Source organism: Salvia splendens, chromosome 4 (assembly GCF_004379255.2).
Source record: "Salvia splendens isolate huo1 chromosome 4, SspV2, whole genome shotgun sequence".
Taxonomy (NCBI): Eukaryota; Viridiplantae; Streptophyta; class Magnoliopsida; order Lamiales; family Lamiaceae; genus Salvia; species Salvia splendens.
The window spans coordinates 38,871,853-38,887,778 of record NC_056035.1 but is presented as its reverse complement, the minus strand read 5'-3'; the positions used below and the strand labels follow the sequence as shown (position 1 = coordinate 38,887,778).

Sequence of the window (15,926 nt, the reverse complement as noted above, 5' to 3'; positions counted from 1 at the left end):
TGTCGGATTCATTTTTTAGTTTCTAGTAAATCATTTTTACACGTGGCAGAATGTTTATATTTTGTTTTCCTATAGATATTTTGATCTTTTAAAGCATTAATTTACTCTAAAATATTACTCTCGCTTACAAATTTCTCGTGTTATTCAAGAATATAAACATGAATAGGACGAAGTGAGCAATATGGACTACACAAAACATACATGTTTGATAAGAAATGTGAGATATAAGAAGATATGTAAAATAAGATAAGAAATACGAGTTTCATGTCAAGATATGCAAGATATGCAGAGATAACAAAAATTTAGTTGTTGTTTAATAGAAAAAAATTATCTAAATTTGTATAGTATTAACTAATAGTGGCTTAACTTGATAAATTGGTGGGTTACATGAACATGGTTAAAGTTATAATTTTGGCATGATTGAGGTGGGCCCTTGTCTTATATTGAACTTGTGATATCAAACAATTAGAAATGTCTAGATAGAATTCTCCATCTTGATATTACTAGCATATCAAACTGTATAAGTAACAAGTAGTAACATTTATTGGATGGGGGTGGATAATTATAGAATTTTCTTAAGTTAAAACATATAATTATATTAGTTTAGAAATATCTTTATATCAATTGGCATCATAAAATATAGTACTCCCTCTGTCCTTGAAATTTTGTCACATTTCATTTTCTGCACTCATTTTAGAAAAATGATAATAAATAGCTAAAGTGGAGAGATTGTAAAATAAGAGAGATAATAACATAAGAGCATCCACATTCGTGCTCTTGCCAAAGAGCACGGATGTGTGCCCACACCCACTTTTATTACTTTTTTACTCTCTGCTCTTAGGCAAGAGCACAACACTCACATCCATGCTCTTCCGCAAGGACATGCTCAAGGGTCCCACCATTCTATTATTCAATTTAAATAAAAACATTTCCACAATATTAGAATGCATTAAAAATACTCGGAATACAATTACAAATTGCTAAAAAATTAAAAATTACATGATTCAAATCCTAAAAATTAAAAATTACACAATTCAAATCCTAAAAATTTAAAATAACATAATTAAATTTATAAAATTAAAAAAACCACTACTCGTGGCCGAATTTTGCCCAAATGTGTTTGATTAGGTCTTCCTGTAGCTCAATGTGGGTTCGGGTATCGCGCATTGTGTGTTTTGTTTCGATCCTCTCGCCCACCGTCTTATGCACACCTCGGCGTGGGGGAGACCTCGCCGTTGAGCTTCCAGCTTCATCCTCGTCGTAAAAGTTGGCCGCCCTCGGTCCTTCGTTAACTATAATCATGTTGTGCAAGATAATACACGTGTACATGATGTCGGCGATATTATTAACGTATCACAGCCGAGACGGGGCCTTCACAATGTTGAATCGGCCTTGAAGGACCCCAAAAGCTCTTTCGACGTCTTTCCGAGCAGAATCTTGACGCTGCGCAAAAAGAACCCGTCTCGGGTCTTGCGGATTGCTGAACGTCTTCACGAAAGTCGACCACCTTGGGTAGATACCATCAGCGAGATAGTAACCCATGTGGTATGCATTTCCGTTGACGGTGAAGTTGATCGCCGGTGCTACACCATTCAAAATATCATTGAAGAGTGGTGAAGAATAGAGCACGTTCAAGTCGTTGTTGGATCCGGCAACACCGAAAAATGCATGCCAAATCCATAGGCGGTAGTTGGCGACCGCTTCAAGGATAAGCGTTGGGCCGCCGCCTTTGTGGCCGCTTAAGTATTGCCCCCTCCAAGCAGTCGGGCAATTCTTCCACTTCCAATGCATGCAGTCAATGCTGCCAGCATACCGGGAAAACCGTGGACTGTTTCGTGAAGATTAAGCAATCGTTGACAATCATCGGTGGTGGGTGCCCGAAGGAATTCCTCACCGAAAGCAGAACGAATGCTGTCGCAAAAATTTTTAAGGCATAGGATTCCAGTTGACTCACCCACATGCAAATACTCGTTGAAGAGGTCAGCCGTTTGCCCAGTAGCAAGTTCTCGGATGGCACAAGTACACTTCTGCAACGCCGAGAGACTTTGTCGACCGGTTGCGTCTCTAGTTGATTGAAAGTATTCAACACGGGCGGACAATGTGTTGACAATACGCATAAACAACCGTTTTGGCATGCGAAAACGGCGCCGGAAGTAATCCTCCGGAAACCGCGGCTGGTCGGAAAAATAGTCGGCAACGAGCCTTTCGTTGGATCCCTCCCGGTCACGAGGGATGTAGCGACGAATTGATCTAGTTGGTCGAGGATGAGGGGCATGGGTAGTGGCGGCGACATAGGCTTCATAGGCAGCACGATATTGTTCATAGTATTCTTGTTCTTCGCGCTCCGCTTCAGCCATGATATCGGTGAAATCCATTTTTAGAGAGGGTTTGAGTGAGAGAGGAAGATGTAGATGAGTTGTATGAAAAAATATGAACGAGAGATAAATGAGAGATGATTTGATGTGAAAAATGGATGATGAATGTGTGTACTTATAGATGATTTTGGGAATAAAAAAATTATTAAAAAATCAAAAAAAATTCAAAAAATGGTAATTAAACGGCCATATTTTTGGGAATCTGAAAAATATATATTTTTTATTTTTGGTATTATTTGCGATTTAAAAAATGAATTTCCAACGGATAATCCGTTGGCCAATAGAAACGCGCCACGTAGCCTGCTCAGTGGCACGGACGTGCTCGATGCATCGAGTAGCGCCGTGCCAACGGCGGGAGTGCAGCAGCGGCGACAACAGCGCCACGCCAGCGACACGGACGTCGTCCGTCCCAGTGAGCACCTCTGCGGATGCTCTAAATTAGAGTCTTCTCTACATTATTCTCTCTCTTACTTTACCCCATCTTCACTTTAACTATTTATTAGTATGATTTTTCTAAAATGAGTGCAGAAAATGAAATGTGACAAATTTTCAGGGACGGAGGGAGTATTATTTTTTTTATCGATATCAGTTCACAAATATCTTGATATCAATTGGCATCATAAAATATACGTAGTTATTTTTTTTTCTCAATATTAGTTCCCCGATGTTTCATGAATATCAGTTTCTATGAGCATCTCCAAGGAGAGAGGTAAATGGAAAGGTAAAGTTATATAACTATCGTATTTACCTTTTTCATAAAAAATCATTCTCCAAGGGGAAATGTATTTAAGAAGGTATTATACATTTTCCCATTTTGAAGAGGTATCTTTACCTCTCCATCAATAGAGAGGTAAAATTTTATAACTACCATATTTGTCTTCTTTTCATGAAAAACCATTCTCCAATAGGGAAGGTATTTGAGAAGGTATCACACTTTATGTTTTTTAATGCATTTTGTACTATTATTTTATTTATAAAATTTCATTTACCTTTCTATATACCTTTTTTCTTTGGAATATGTTACCTTTTAAAAAGATATATTTTACTTTTTGAGAAGGTATAAAGAAGATACACCTATTTTATTTACCTTTCTTTGTTGGAGATGCTCTAACTTTATATATATTTCTCACTCAATATTTTACTACTTCATATTTTATAATGCCAATTGCTATAATGTATAAAAAACTGATGGTATAATTTAAAATTCTCAAAAATCTCAATTTTAAAAAGTTTTCACCGAAACCACTTCCTTTATTGGATATTGTTATATATACTAAGAAAAGTTAAAATTTTGAATTTTTTTGGCAAGACTTATAAAGTATTGGTTGGGCTTTACTAGGAATTTAATTATATTGACCAAGATTTGCAATTGTACAGAGTTTTTTAATACTTCCCATGTTCCTCAAAATTTATCACATTTCATTTTCAATACTCATTTTAAAAATATATAATAAATAGCTAAATTGAAGAGATGGTAAATCTACGTTATTATCTCTCTTACTTTACCATCTCTCCAATTTAGCTATTTATTATCATTATTTTTTAAAACGAGTGCAGAAATTGAAATGTGACGAATTTTCAAGGACGGATGGAGTATTCTACATTGGCTATTGTCAGTTATGGGCTCCATGGAATTAGATTAGACCACTAGTGTTTTATCTTTTCTCAACCCGTAATTGTGGACATTTGAAAAAGAGGATTGGTTATTTCTCCCTACAAAAGATCTTTTTCGAAATGGTCAAAGTTTATGGTTTTGTATGTGCTAAATTTTTGTTTTCATTATGCGTAATAAGTGTAAATAGTTAAGATCAAGCATGGTTATGGGGATAATTCATTTTCTATTTTTGGTAATTTTTAATAAAATAGAGTTTAATCTTTGGTTTAATTTGCAAAGAAACTTTGTTGAAAACTATGAATATTTTGTGTTTAAGCAATGAAATGTCCGACTTAGTCACTAATCACACTTATTATTTTGAAAGCTTTATTAATTATGTGGATAAACTTAATGTTTAATCTTGAAATTTTCTTAGCAAGATACATCAAATGTAATCAATTATAGTATTATATTGAGATTTATTTGTTGTACACTTGCGGACAAGTATGTAATGACAAATTTATGTAGAGTTGAGGGTCGACTGATACAATTCTGCTGGCCTATGAAGGTTGGAAAATTCAATCAAACTCAATTTTTATAGGGGTTGTCGACTTCACGGTGTAGTAACTATGGCTTAATTTGAGGTTGGGTTCATTTTCATTTTTCGTCTACCATTTATTACCAACAACGAATATCGTACCATCTTTGCCCTCTGATGTTAACAACGATTTTTTTTCGCTATGTTCGACCCTACCAGCTCTAATTTTTAGATCAGTTATGCGACCTTATTATTAGGGTGGAAAATTGTGCGGGTTGGGTCGTTATCGGCTCAACATGATAATGATCCAACCCAATAAGGTCTAATTTGAACCTGACTTGCTAAGTACATTGTTAACTCTAACACAAATCCGACCTGCTACCTTCAAACCCCGAACACGACCCGCATCCGTCAACAACAAGATATAATATAAGTTGATACGACATGGTAATGACCAAAACCTAATATGACACTATAAAAATCGGTTTTACATGATTCAAACCCAATTTACAAGGAATTAAAGTACTATGAAAGTAAAACATAATTTTTTTTAAATATAATATTATTTCTTAATGGGTTATTTGTATCTAACCTACAATTATTAATTTTTATCTGATTAATCTGATAAAGACACAAATCCAATATAATTTGATCCAAATCTATAAATTTCCTATGACTATGTATCAGATTATCATGTCATGTCAAAAATTGTAAGTCCGCAAATTCACCAGACGTCCAAACACCCTTCTTAAAATTGTTAGTTTGAACTTTGACGTATATGTAGCTAAGGAAAAAAAAACGTTTTAAATGGTCACGTAGTTATCAAACTATTTAAATGGTGGCTAATTGGCTATATTTAATTATGGTAAATTAGAAACTAATACTCCAAAGTCCTAGTTAATTGGCAATAATGGCAATCGTGTGCAGAAACAAGCTGCAAAGAGATACGATGATGCTATGATATTAAATTTATTGGGCCAGGAGGCCATGTGTATATATTATATCATCTAGAACAAGTCAATTAGAATTTTAAAATCAAACCACCTCGCTTATTTACATATACAGTACATTGAAAGACAATGCTAAAACCTGAAATTAAGATAATAGTATTACATAAAGATGTGAAATTACCATTGATTGAAGTGCAACCACAATCAAACACACATAAATTTTACATGTAAATAATTGTTTAAAGAGAAATAAACAAATAAACCTTTTTTTTAATTAAAGACAAGTGATTGTTTAATCATATGCTAATTGGACTGTATGGATCATTCAGAGCTGCTATAGCAGCTCTTATCTTGAAATTCAGAACATCTTTGTCCTCATCATCACCCTGAAAATACAAAGAGATACACAACATTCAAGAAAATATTTTATAAATGGAGTTTTTTAAAATTGTTCCAACATACTAGTAGTTAAAATAATTTGGAAATGATGAACACAAATCTGAGTGGACCAGTATACGGATCTGTACTTTGATGAATATATGTACTCATACAATAGTTTATGCAAATTGCTACAAAAAAAAGATAATAGTATATGATTCCATGGATTGTGAAGAGTGACCTCAAGTATCTACTAAATATCTGATCAAGAAAATTAGTGTTAATTTAAAATCATATCCGTAGCTTAGTTATAGTAATATGGTGTCTCATAAATAATGAACTCTGATAATGATACTCTAACACGCACCATCAATCCATAATACAGAACTAGTGATTAAAATAAAATAACTTGAAATAATGCTTATATTCTCTATTAGCTCTCTTTTTGAAGGAGAAAGCACAAACATATTTGGTCCCTAGATTTTTTAAAGAAAAAGTAAAGTTTAAAAGGGGAAGAGAACCAATATAGGGGCCCCACCGCTCACAAATGTTAATAAAGTATTCATATATATTAGTAATATCTGCAAGTTGAAATGAGATCATCACCGCATGTTTATCAAAAGTGTAGATCGATGATCATAATTCAAATCGTCTAAGCTGTTTTCAATCGTTTTAAGTAAATTTTATTTTTATATTTATTGTACTATACTGTATATGATTTGAAAAGATGCAAGTGTAATTAAGTAAAGAAAAACTGAAATTTAAAATTAGAGCATAGATAAAAATATTTAGGAGGATAATATAATTTGATAAAAAAAATATATGAGCATAAAAAAGAAAAAAGAAATAAGATGAAAATTGGATTGGGAAGTGAGAACCATGCCAACGTCTACCAATTTCTCTATCGATCCAACTTCCATTCGTCTAAAATTACAAACAAGTGTTGTCTTATTCAATTTTGAATGTTGAAACACAAAATGACTAATCTGCCCCTGACCCGGAAGGAGCCCACTCGGTTCGATTTGGAGCCTTAACCGGTATATCGGTTTTACCGGTTTGTTCTAGAAATTTTGGAACCGTAACCGGTGATAAATTATTGATTTTAATTCATTCTCTTAAAAACATGGGAATTAAAAAATATCGTCGAAAAAAAAAGGTTCAAAATCGTAAAAAAAGACACAAATTTTAAACTAGTGACCGAAATCATCAATTATCAATTCTAAACTAGAACTATAAATTTACTTATCAGGCCGATTATGAATAGGTTCCAAGTTGTTAGATTCTCTTGGAACCGGACAGTAGACCCCTACCCATAATAGCCATATATTTTTAGCAACATAGTACTTCTTTTTCCTATTATGTTATGATTTCCTACTTTCAAGTCCTTTTCAAAATCTTGTTAGTGAGTGAGAAATGAATGAATATGTATGTACAATTATTGAAAACGCTTTTGGCGGCCATGAATATATAAACTACACAAAATTGAGCTTTCATATCTTCAAAAATCTACAATTAATTTGTGAAGATCATTAAAATGTTGATATTTCATCCGTTCCTAATTGTATATACAACAAACTCCACCTGACCAACCATGTTGAAAAGATGAGAGAGAGAGAGAGACATACCTCGATGAAAACAGTCTTGAGAAGCCTCCCTGAGAAAGCAGTGATATTAGCGGTGATGATTCTGAGATTCAACGATTCAAAGATGTCACACAGCTTCACCATTGTGTCCGGTCCCTTACTGCAGGTCAAGCTCACCACTATCGTCTTCTCCTTCATACTTGACACCCTCAACTGCATCACAAATCCATCATTTTAAGTAACAATTAATGCTATTCTGGATCGAGAGAGAGATCTAGAGACAGACCTCGAGGAGATCAATCGGAGACGACGACGGCGGCATCGGGTAGGAGGCAGACGACGGCGCAGAAGTCGACGACACACACGAATCGTAGTAATTATCCATCGTTCTACTCCTCTTAATCGGCTGCGAAGCCGAATACGCAGTGGATTCAGCTTGATGATCCGAGTAGAAAGCCGGAGCCCCGCCCGATTCCAGCTCCTGGATCTCCGCTTGGATCCGCCTCTCCTCGTTGTTCAGCGACTCGATGTACTCGATCGCGTCCTTGATGATCGACGCCTTATCCATCTGCACATGAGAGAATTATTAATTAATTCGAGAACTTAAATTAATTAATTAATTACGTCACACCACGCGAAATGCGTGTTCTACCTTGCTGATGTTGGGGACCACTGCTCTCAGAGCGTAGAGCCTCTCGTTGAGCTTCTTCCTCCGATTCCTCTCGGAGACGATGTTTTTGGAGGCGGCAGACTGGTCGACCCCTCCCTCCGGCGAGCTCGAGTCGTAGTAACCAACAGACATATCTTCGAAATAACTGCACTCAATTATGCATGGAAATGGAAATTCAGTGATTGAGAAAAAAAAAACTTGAAAAAAATCACGAAATCATAGCAGTTTGATTCCGATCACCAGAACATAAAAAATGCTGTGTAACTGTCCTTTTCCGTAGTATACCTAAACCTCGATGCTCAATCCTACTTAATTTTATCGATTCAACCTCTCTCTCATCAATTCTCTCGCAAAAGTGAGGAAATCGAAGATCATGACAGTTTCAGGTTCCGATTTAATTTCTGAGACAATCTCAAGCAACACACTCACATATAAATATGCATACATATAGAACCTCTTCATATAAGTAACATGAATTTTTGCAGAGAGCAACAACACCAACATACCTGCCAAGTTCATCGGTTTGGATGAAACTGTTGTGCAATAGGCTCTTGATGTCGTCGTCGTTCATGTTGTCCATGATGTGGTGAATTTTGTGTGCGTTTATGACCTAGAGAGAGAGAACAGTGTAATTTTGAGGTGGAGAAGAAACCGAATGATGAGTGAGTGGAATTAACTTGGGTTGGGGTTTGGGAATCTGAGTATTTATAGAAGGTGGAGGGAATAATAAGACAGAGAAATGGTGGTTAAGTTAGAGCGAGAGAATATGAAAATATGACCCATTATAAAAGGAGTGGCCCACTGGGCTCATTCAATGACAAAAGCTACATATTTTAAAGATCCATCAAGAAGCCGCGTTGTGTCACCATTTCTACAAATAAACGTGCTTTCCGATTTATATACTCTTTACAATTTTATTTTATTTTATTTTCTTTTTTCAATCAAGCTCACACATCTTACTTACTATTTACAAAACGAGTTTTTATATTTATGAGAAATTCAGTTATGGTGCTTTAGTGCTCATGTATTGAAACAATTAATTGATCTAAACATAAAAGGCAAAGTCTAAATGCAGGTGTTTCTTGTTCTCTTGCCACTTTTTTTTTGGTTTGATATTGGTCTTCAAGTAATCAATTCTGACATGTTATTTTTGCTCTGACACACTTCGACTTTGATAATGGTTTTGAGAGTTTTAGTTTTGGATGTGTGCTCATATTTATGTGTGAGTTAGTCCAATCTATTTATTTGGCTTTTTTAACTTTTGTTTTATAATTGAACTTCATAGGTTAAGCACAATGTAGAATAGACAAAAAAAATGAAGCTTATCGTTTTGTGTTTGAATGTTTAAACAGTGGTATATATGACCGTATAATAAGTCATTAAAACAGAATAAAAATAATAGTACATCAACAATATATAAATTCACATATTTACAATAGCTTAAATTAACTACAACGCTGACAATAAATTTTGCTTCAATAGAAGGGGGACTACGTATATTAGTATGACCAATATTCAAAATTTATTTGTACTATAAAGTATTTATCGACATTTAACTTTAACTCGAAAATAAACATGAATATTTCAGTACTACACTAAAGATAATGTATGTATATCAGAAATAACAAAAATGTAAATACTGTAATTCATAATACTGTATTTCATAACCTGGGAAGTTTCCAATTAATAGTGGATTTAATAAAGCAGTCCACTTTAAAAGCTTTTATAAGAGAAGTCGCTTTAATTAATTGATTGATTAATTAATTATGCTATCTAGATACTTTTTAAAAGACTCTAAGTTACCACACAATCACTTTAAACTGGTAAGTGTATTTAATTTGTTTACATTTGATTTATACTGTACAAGTTATTTTGGTCGTCAAATAGGATTCGATGTGGTTTCCTTGATATGGTCTCATATCTTCATCTATAATTGATACGGATATATTAATTGAAAATATTTTATTATGTTCGGGGGAACGTAAATTGAAAGTTGAAAATAGTTTATGTCCAAAGTGAAAACGCTACTTGAAAGTTTAACCTGTTTTTTCTTATTTGTTTTCTTTGGTTTTATTGAGAAAAAGAATTTATTATGGGGAAAACAAAAGAATTTATTAGGTCTATATGTTTTACAACATATCATGGTCTAACCCTAACTAAAATGATGTTCAAAAGATTTGAGTCAAAATGAAAAGACAGTATTGGTAGTGGATTAGAAGCCGGAGTCCGAAATTTCCCACCACAATAGAACCGTCGATTAATCAAGTGAGCGATATGAGAGGATACTAGAGGTTTGTTGCCCATAACTATGCTTTTCTCACTACAAAAAAATCGTTCATTAGTGACGGATATATGACTGAAAAACATCAGCCACTAGTTGGTGACAGAATAGTCCGTCACTAAACCAAACTTACCGTGGTAGCAGCCTTTGACATTCATCATTGTAATATTAGTGACGGACGGATCCGTCACTAATATATTTTATTGACAAGATTTTTAATGACGGATCTGCCGATATTCCCTTTGTCACCAAATTTGGGAAGTGCCTTAATTTCGCTAATTTTCCGTCACTAAATTGCGAGTTTTTTGTAGTGTCTGGTCGATACTTTTGTTTTTGTGGTGTTGGATGATCTAGAGTTATTTTTTTGTTGTGTTTTTGTCGATTGTTGTTGGTTTTGTTTGTTTTTAGATAGATTAGGTATTTGGTGTTATTTTGTGTTTTGTTGGTGTCTGATACTGTATTAGTTTGAGGGGTCTGACACTGTTTTATTTTGTTCGAGTCTACGATATGACTCTAAATCACTTGTCACAAACATTTTGTCTGCCCCTTTGAGCATTAATCTCTTACTAAAAAAAGTGGCACTCCCTATGTTCCTTGTTAATTGAGTCATTATTCTATCTCGGGAAGTTCCAAAATAATTAAGTCATTTTTATTTTTAACAAAATATAATATCATATCCTACTTTATTCTCTCTTCATCTATCATTTCTCTCTTCACTTAACATACTATGTACCGAAAGAAGTGACTCAATTAACAAGGAACGAAAGGGGCATTTATCATGTGGACTCTGAATTTAAGAAGCTAGTAGTAAGTAACTATCTTAAATTATGCAGATAATTAATCATTAGTACATATGGAGCATTTGATAAATAGAAAATTAATTAACCCTTTTCTTTCTATTAATGCCATATGCTTCTAATTAGTTTGGAAATCTACCACCTAAGATATGCCGCATGTCTCTCTCATTCCACGTTCAACTTTATAGGAAAAGAATCATAATTCAGAGTTGATCATCCCACAATGCATGCACACTCACAAATAGTGATAACATAATAAAGATATAATAATCTATTAAGAAATGAATGTGTTATGCGTTTTCGAAAACCGTTTGGTTAATGTTCAACAATCAACATTCCTCGATCTCACACTCATTCTTCCACTTTAGCAATTAAGTCAACATTCAAATCTAGAGAGCGACTTCGGCTCCACATGCCTCAAAATGTCCTCCAATAATATACATGCACAAGCAATGCCACATCCGGGTCAGACTGACCGAATTTCTCGGTGATTCATGAATCGGGACACTCCATTAAATTTAACCTTTGGAGCTAATGTTTACTCCATAGTGCACCAGCTCCGTCCCATCTTTTACAGTTGAGGTTCACTTACATTCTTTGTCCATCACCTATTACCAAATTGCCAACATTCGTCAGATCGTCCCTACCTTTTGGCTCTCACATCGATATATTTCACTATATTTGATTTCACGAGTTTCATTTCTCATATCCGTCACTGTGCACTCAATCGAGTCACTTAATCGATGAGGCTCATGTTACTCCGCCAATCAATAAAATAAGGATCGAGTCACTTAATTAGTCTGCATAAGTGTGATTATACGTGAATTATAATTTCATTGAAAGTAAATTTACACTTACAAAAAATGTTTGTTACATTAGCTTTTTTCTTGTGATGCACAAATACGTATTTCTCGACTTAAAATCCTCTGTAGTGGAAAGCGAAAGAGGTTTATTAAATTAAAGAATGTGAAAACATAGAAAAAGAGGCCGAAACAGCTCAGTGTGTGTGTTTCTCCTGTAAATAAAGCATTGTGATTTGTGAGTAGTGACGATGGTAAAACTAAAGTCTCCGATTATTCAATTACATCATCGCACGTGACGTGTTGGAGTGACGTCATCGGGGAATTGCGTGATATGAAGATTTCGAAGATTACAGTTATGTGACTAGTGATGCATTATATTTAGATCGGTTACGTGTCTAATTTTTAGTTCTAAATCGGAACTGAAATTATAGATTTTAGTTTAAAATCGGAACGACGAAGAATTATAGGTTTTTTGCCAAAAAAAAATGATGTAGCTTAGTTGGAACAATCTAAAAAGGAATACGAGTAATATAAATTAAAATTTTTATTAAATTATAAATAAATGAATCATCGTGACTCAAATTATTGAAATGGGAAAGGAGAGAATTTGAATAAATTGTTGGGCATCAAGTTAAAAGTCGCGCTGTATTTTTGAGTCCATCTGTCCACACACAAATTTCTTAAACATTTATGACCAAACATTTCAAGTATCGTATCTACCAAATGAATGTCTCTTTTATCATGTCCAATATGTTTTCTCGTACGTTATCAACATTATATAACTGTTGAGTTTTAAATAACGTTATTTTTTTAATATAATGATATCATGTTGTTTTGTGGTCACTAAAGGGATATTTTTTTATGAGATAAATTATTCAAATGATATTGATATAATTGTTTAATCACAGAAGTCTTCTTGTTCAAGGATAAGTGGCCACTAAATATTGACAAAGTTGTCAATAAAATTGCAGAATAAAAATTTGTTAAAATTCGTTTATGTACATGGCTAATTCAAGGATAAGTGGTCACTAAATATTGACAAAGGCTCAAAGCAAATCAAATTCGATTTGCATTATCTTGATGTAGTTTGGTTTGATTATGGAGTACTAAAGATAAATTTTACATATTGATTCGATTCAAGTGCAATATATTGATACTATTATTTTCAAGTTCCATATATTATTGACACATATTTTAGAATCACGTGCTTACTTTGTCCAATAAAAATATTACTACTAGTACTATTTTTTCATTGTGTCCTTTAAATTTATTCTTATAAATGATGTGTACTCAACTATTCACTATTCTTACTTCTTTTTTTCTTCACCTCTTTCGGAAATTTATGGTACTATATATTGGGCCAAGCTTAATGGATTATCTTGATTCGTGAGAGTAAATAAGAGTTGATTTTAACGAAACCAAACATGTGACCCAAGTGGCAAATCTTGAATAAGCCATTTCCTCGAAAAATATAAAGTTTAATATTCTAATATTATATTTATTAAAATTATAATAATTGAATATATAATAATTAAAGATCTGAACTGACAGAAAATAAACAAATTAAAATGCCTCGGTATCTATCTTTTTCTTACTGGAACTTAGTAAAAAATTAATTAGCACTTGTATTAGTTTTTTTATTTCATGAAGTGAAACAAACTTGCTTTGATTGTAGCCTTCGATATTGACGGACACACATAAATAACATTGTAAATTTAAGCAAGACAGTTCTTTTTTACGATCATTTTGAAAAAATTATATATAAAATAGTTATATTTGAGAAAATGTAAAGTAAGAGGGCGAATAATGTAAAGAAGAATCTTATCTATATTATTTTCTTGTTACATTCTCTTCACTTCAACTATTTTACTTTATACTCCCTCCGTCCACGAATAGGAGTCCCGTTTTTCCATTTTAGACCGTCCGCAAATAGGAGTCTCGGTTCACTTTTACCATAATAGGGTCTCACATTTCATTTAAAACTAATATATACAGGTAAGACTCATATTCCACTAATTCTTTTATACCCACTTTTCTTAACATTTCTTACAACTCATGCCACCAAGAAATATGACTCCTAATAGCGGATGAAGAGAGTATCATTTTCCAAAACTAAGATAAAAAAAAAAGTAGCTCGCTTATAATGGGAATAAGAGAGAATTATAATAACGAATCATAAGGCAATTATCATCTCAAAGACTCAAATTATAGAATATACAGTACTACAAATTTTAGCATCACAACTAACATTGAATATTTCGTGACACACAATTTGGATACTAACTCTGTAATCCAGTTGAATAAGTCAAGTCTTGAGAGAGCCAGCAAGACAACACGAGGCAAACGAGCAGTGTAAAATAAAATAAATCTAATAAAATCATAAAAAAACTCTTTGAAAATAAATGGCAAAGTAATGTCTCGGAAATAGATAGAGTAATCATAGTGAAATTGATTTATAAATCATTGAAATAGTATGGGCCAGCAAACCAATATAATTGCAAAAATAATATGTTTAGGGAATATAAATGGTCATTATTTTTCACATCCACGTATAAGTACGCAACCTCTCTTCCACTTGTTAATGATTTCAAAAGTAGAATATTTATACATATAAAAAAAATTATTTCCAGTGAAATAGGGAGAACGATCAAATAATATGATTGCATGAGTAATGAGATCGTTATAATGTAGGATCTTACTTATTTTTCTATAGCTGTCAAATTAAAGATGAATGGTTTGATGATAGCTTTATTTTTCTTTGATTCAATATTTGATTGTTTCATTGTTCTAGTGTTTTAATGTCGTAATGAAAATATCTCAACAGTAGAATAATTAAGAGAAAAGTACGCAACATTTTAATTTTCGCTTCAAAATGTCCCACTAAACAATTTTCGGACCAAATTGTTTCTGAAGTATTTCAATGTATCCTTCAAAGTCCAGAAGCAATTTGGTCTAGATTTTTTTTTGGCAACAAATATTAAGTTCGAATTGAAACATTAGATATGGTTTTGCAATTATCCTAAGATTGGGACATTTTTGTATAAAATAGTGGAACAAAATTGATAATTTAACCCTTATCTCCTTGTGTTTGGGTTGATGAAAAGGTTAAGGTTACAAGAGCATCAGCAATGGCGCCCGTCCCGACAGAATTCCGACCGGCGTGCCGAAATTCCGCGGCGGAAGTCCGCCATTGTGCATGGTATGCACGGATACGGAATTCCGCTGAGGACACCGCAGTTTCGCGGCGTTACGCGGAATTCCGTCGCGACGGGCGTGCGGACGTCCGCCATTGCGTTGACTCCCACGGACGTCCGCGCGAAATTTCCGTTTATTGCATTAAATTTTTTTAATTGTGGGAAGTCCTTGGGGATGTCCGCCACTGTGTAGTGGGAAGTCCTTATGGCGTGGCAGTGCAGTGGGAAGTCCGTATGACATGGCAGGAAGTTTTTTAGGAATTTCGCGGGGAATTCCACGCTACCGTTGATGCTCTAAAAGTCAATTTTATGAATCTAAAGGAGAGAATTGGGCCCATTATGCCCAATAAAGTATAAACTATAGAGAGATAGTTGTATGATATTAGCCCATAGAGGGACACGCTTTAGTAAGATTTAGTAAAGCCCAGAAATATCCATAAAAAATAAAAGCCTAACAATTTCCATGATGCAATCCTTAATGCTAGTGGCAAATGAATGCAACTTATAAGTAATAAACATAATTATTTTAAATGTTCAAGCAGCTCGAGATAAGTTTGTCAAACAAAAAAAACATGCTTATGTTTTCAAATATTTGACCTATTACAGTCAAACACACAAGTTTGCACGGTCGGTGCTATGCTCATTACTGAAGTACTATAATTATAGGATTATTGGTCGAAACAAAGTAAGGACCAACTATGATGGTTATTTTTTTGTCATCCAAATCATATAAAGAATGTATGTTCTATTTGAATTCATGGAA

At 33.7% G+C, this 15,926-nt stretch overlaps 1 protein-coding gene across 2 annotated transcripts; it reads right to left on the bottom strand.

Moving 5' to 3' along the window:
• Positions 1–5,528: 5,528 nt before the first annotated feature.
• On the bottom strand, positions 5,529–8,749 carry LOC121800449 (transcription factor bHLH35-like). Of its 2 annotated transcripts, XM_042200026.1 has the most exons (5): positions 8,595–8,749; positions 8,071–8,233; positions 7,705–7,986; positions 7,461–7,631; positions 5,529–5,843 (listed from the first exon to the last, which is right to left on the bottom strand). In XM_042200026.1, the coding sequence occupies exons 1-5, from the start codon at positions 8,666–8,668 to the stop codon at positions 5,754–5,756; spliced, it is 780 nt and encodes a 259-aa protein (XP_042055960.1). In that variant the 5' UTR covers positions 8,669–8,749; the 3' UTR covers positions 5,529–5,753. The 2 variants fall into 2 exon arrangements, with proteins under 2 accessions (XP_042055960.1, XP_042055959.1); XM_042200025.1 differs by lacking the exon at positions 5,529–5,843 and having other exon boundaries at positions 5,860–7,631.
• Between the last annotated feature and the right edge of the window lie 7,177 nt (positions 8,750–15,926).

What these genes read in the sequence shown, in the direction of transcription:
- LOC121800449 (XM_042200025.1), bottom strand. Translation starts at nt 8,668, where the DNA reads ATGGACAACATGAACGACGACGACATCAAGAGCCTATTGCACAACAGT. An exon ending in CAAACCGATGAACTTGGCAG is followed by an intron (nt 8,234 to 8,594) that starts GTATGTTGGTGT and finishes AATTGAGTGCAG; the next exon opens with TTATTTCGAAGATATGTCTG. An exon ending in CTCCGATTGATCTCCTCGAG is followed by an intron (nt 7,632 to 7,704) that starts GTCTGTCTCTAG and finishes TTTGTGATGCAG; the next exon opens with TTGAGGGTGTCAAGTATGAA.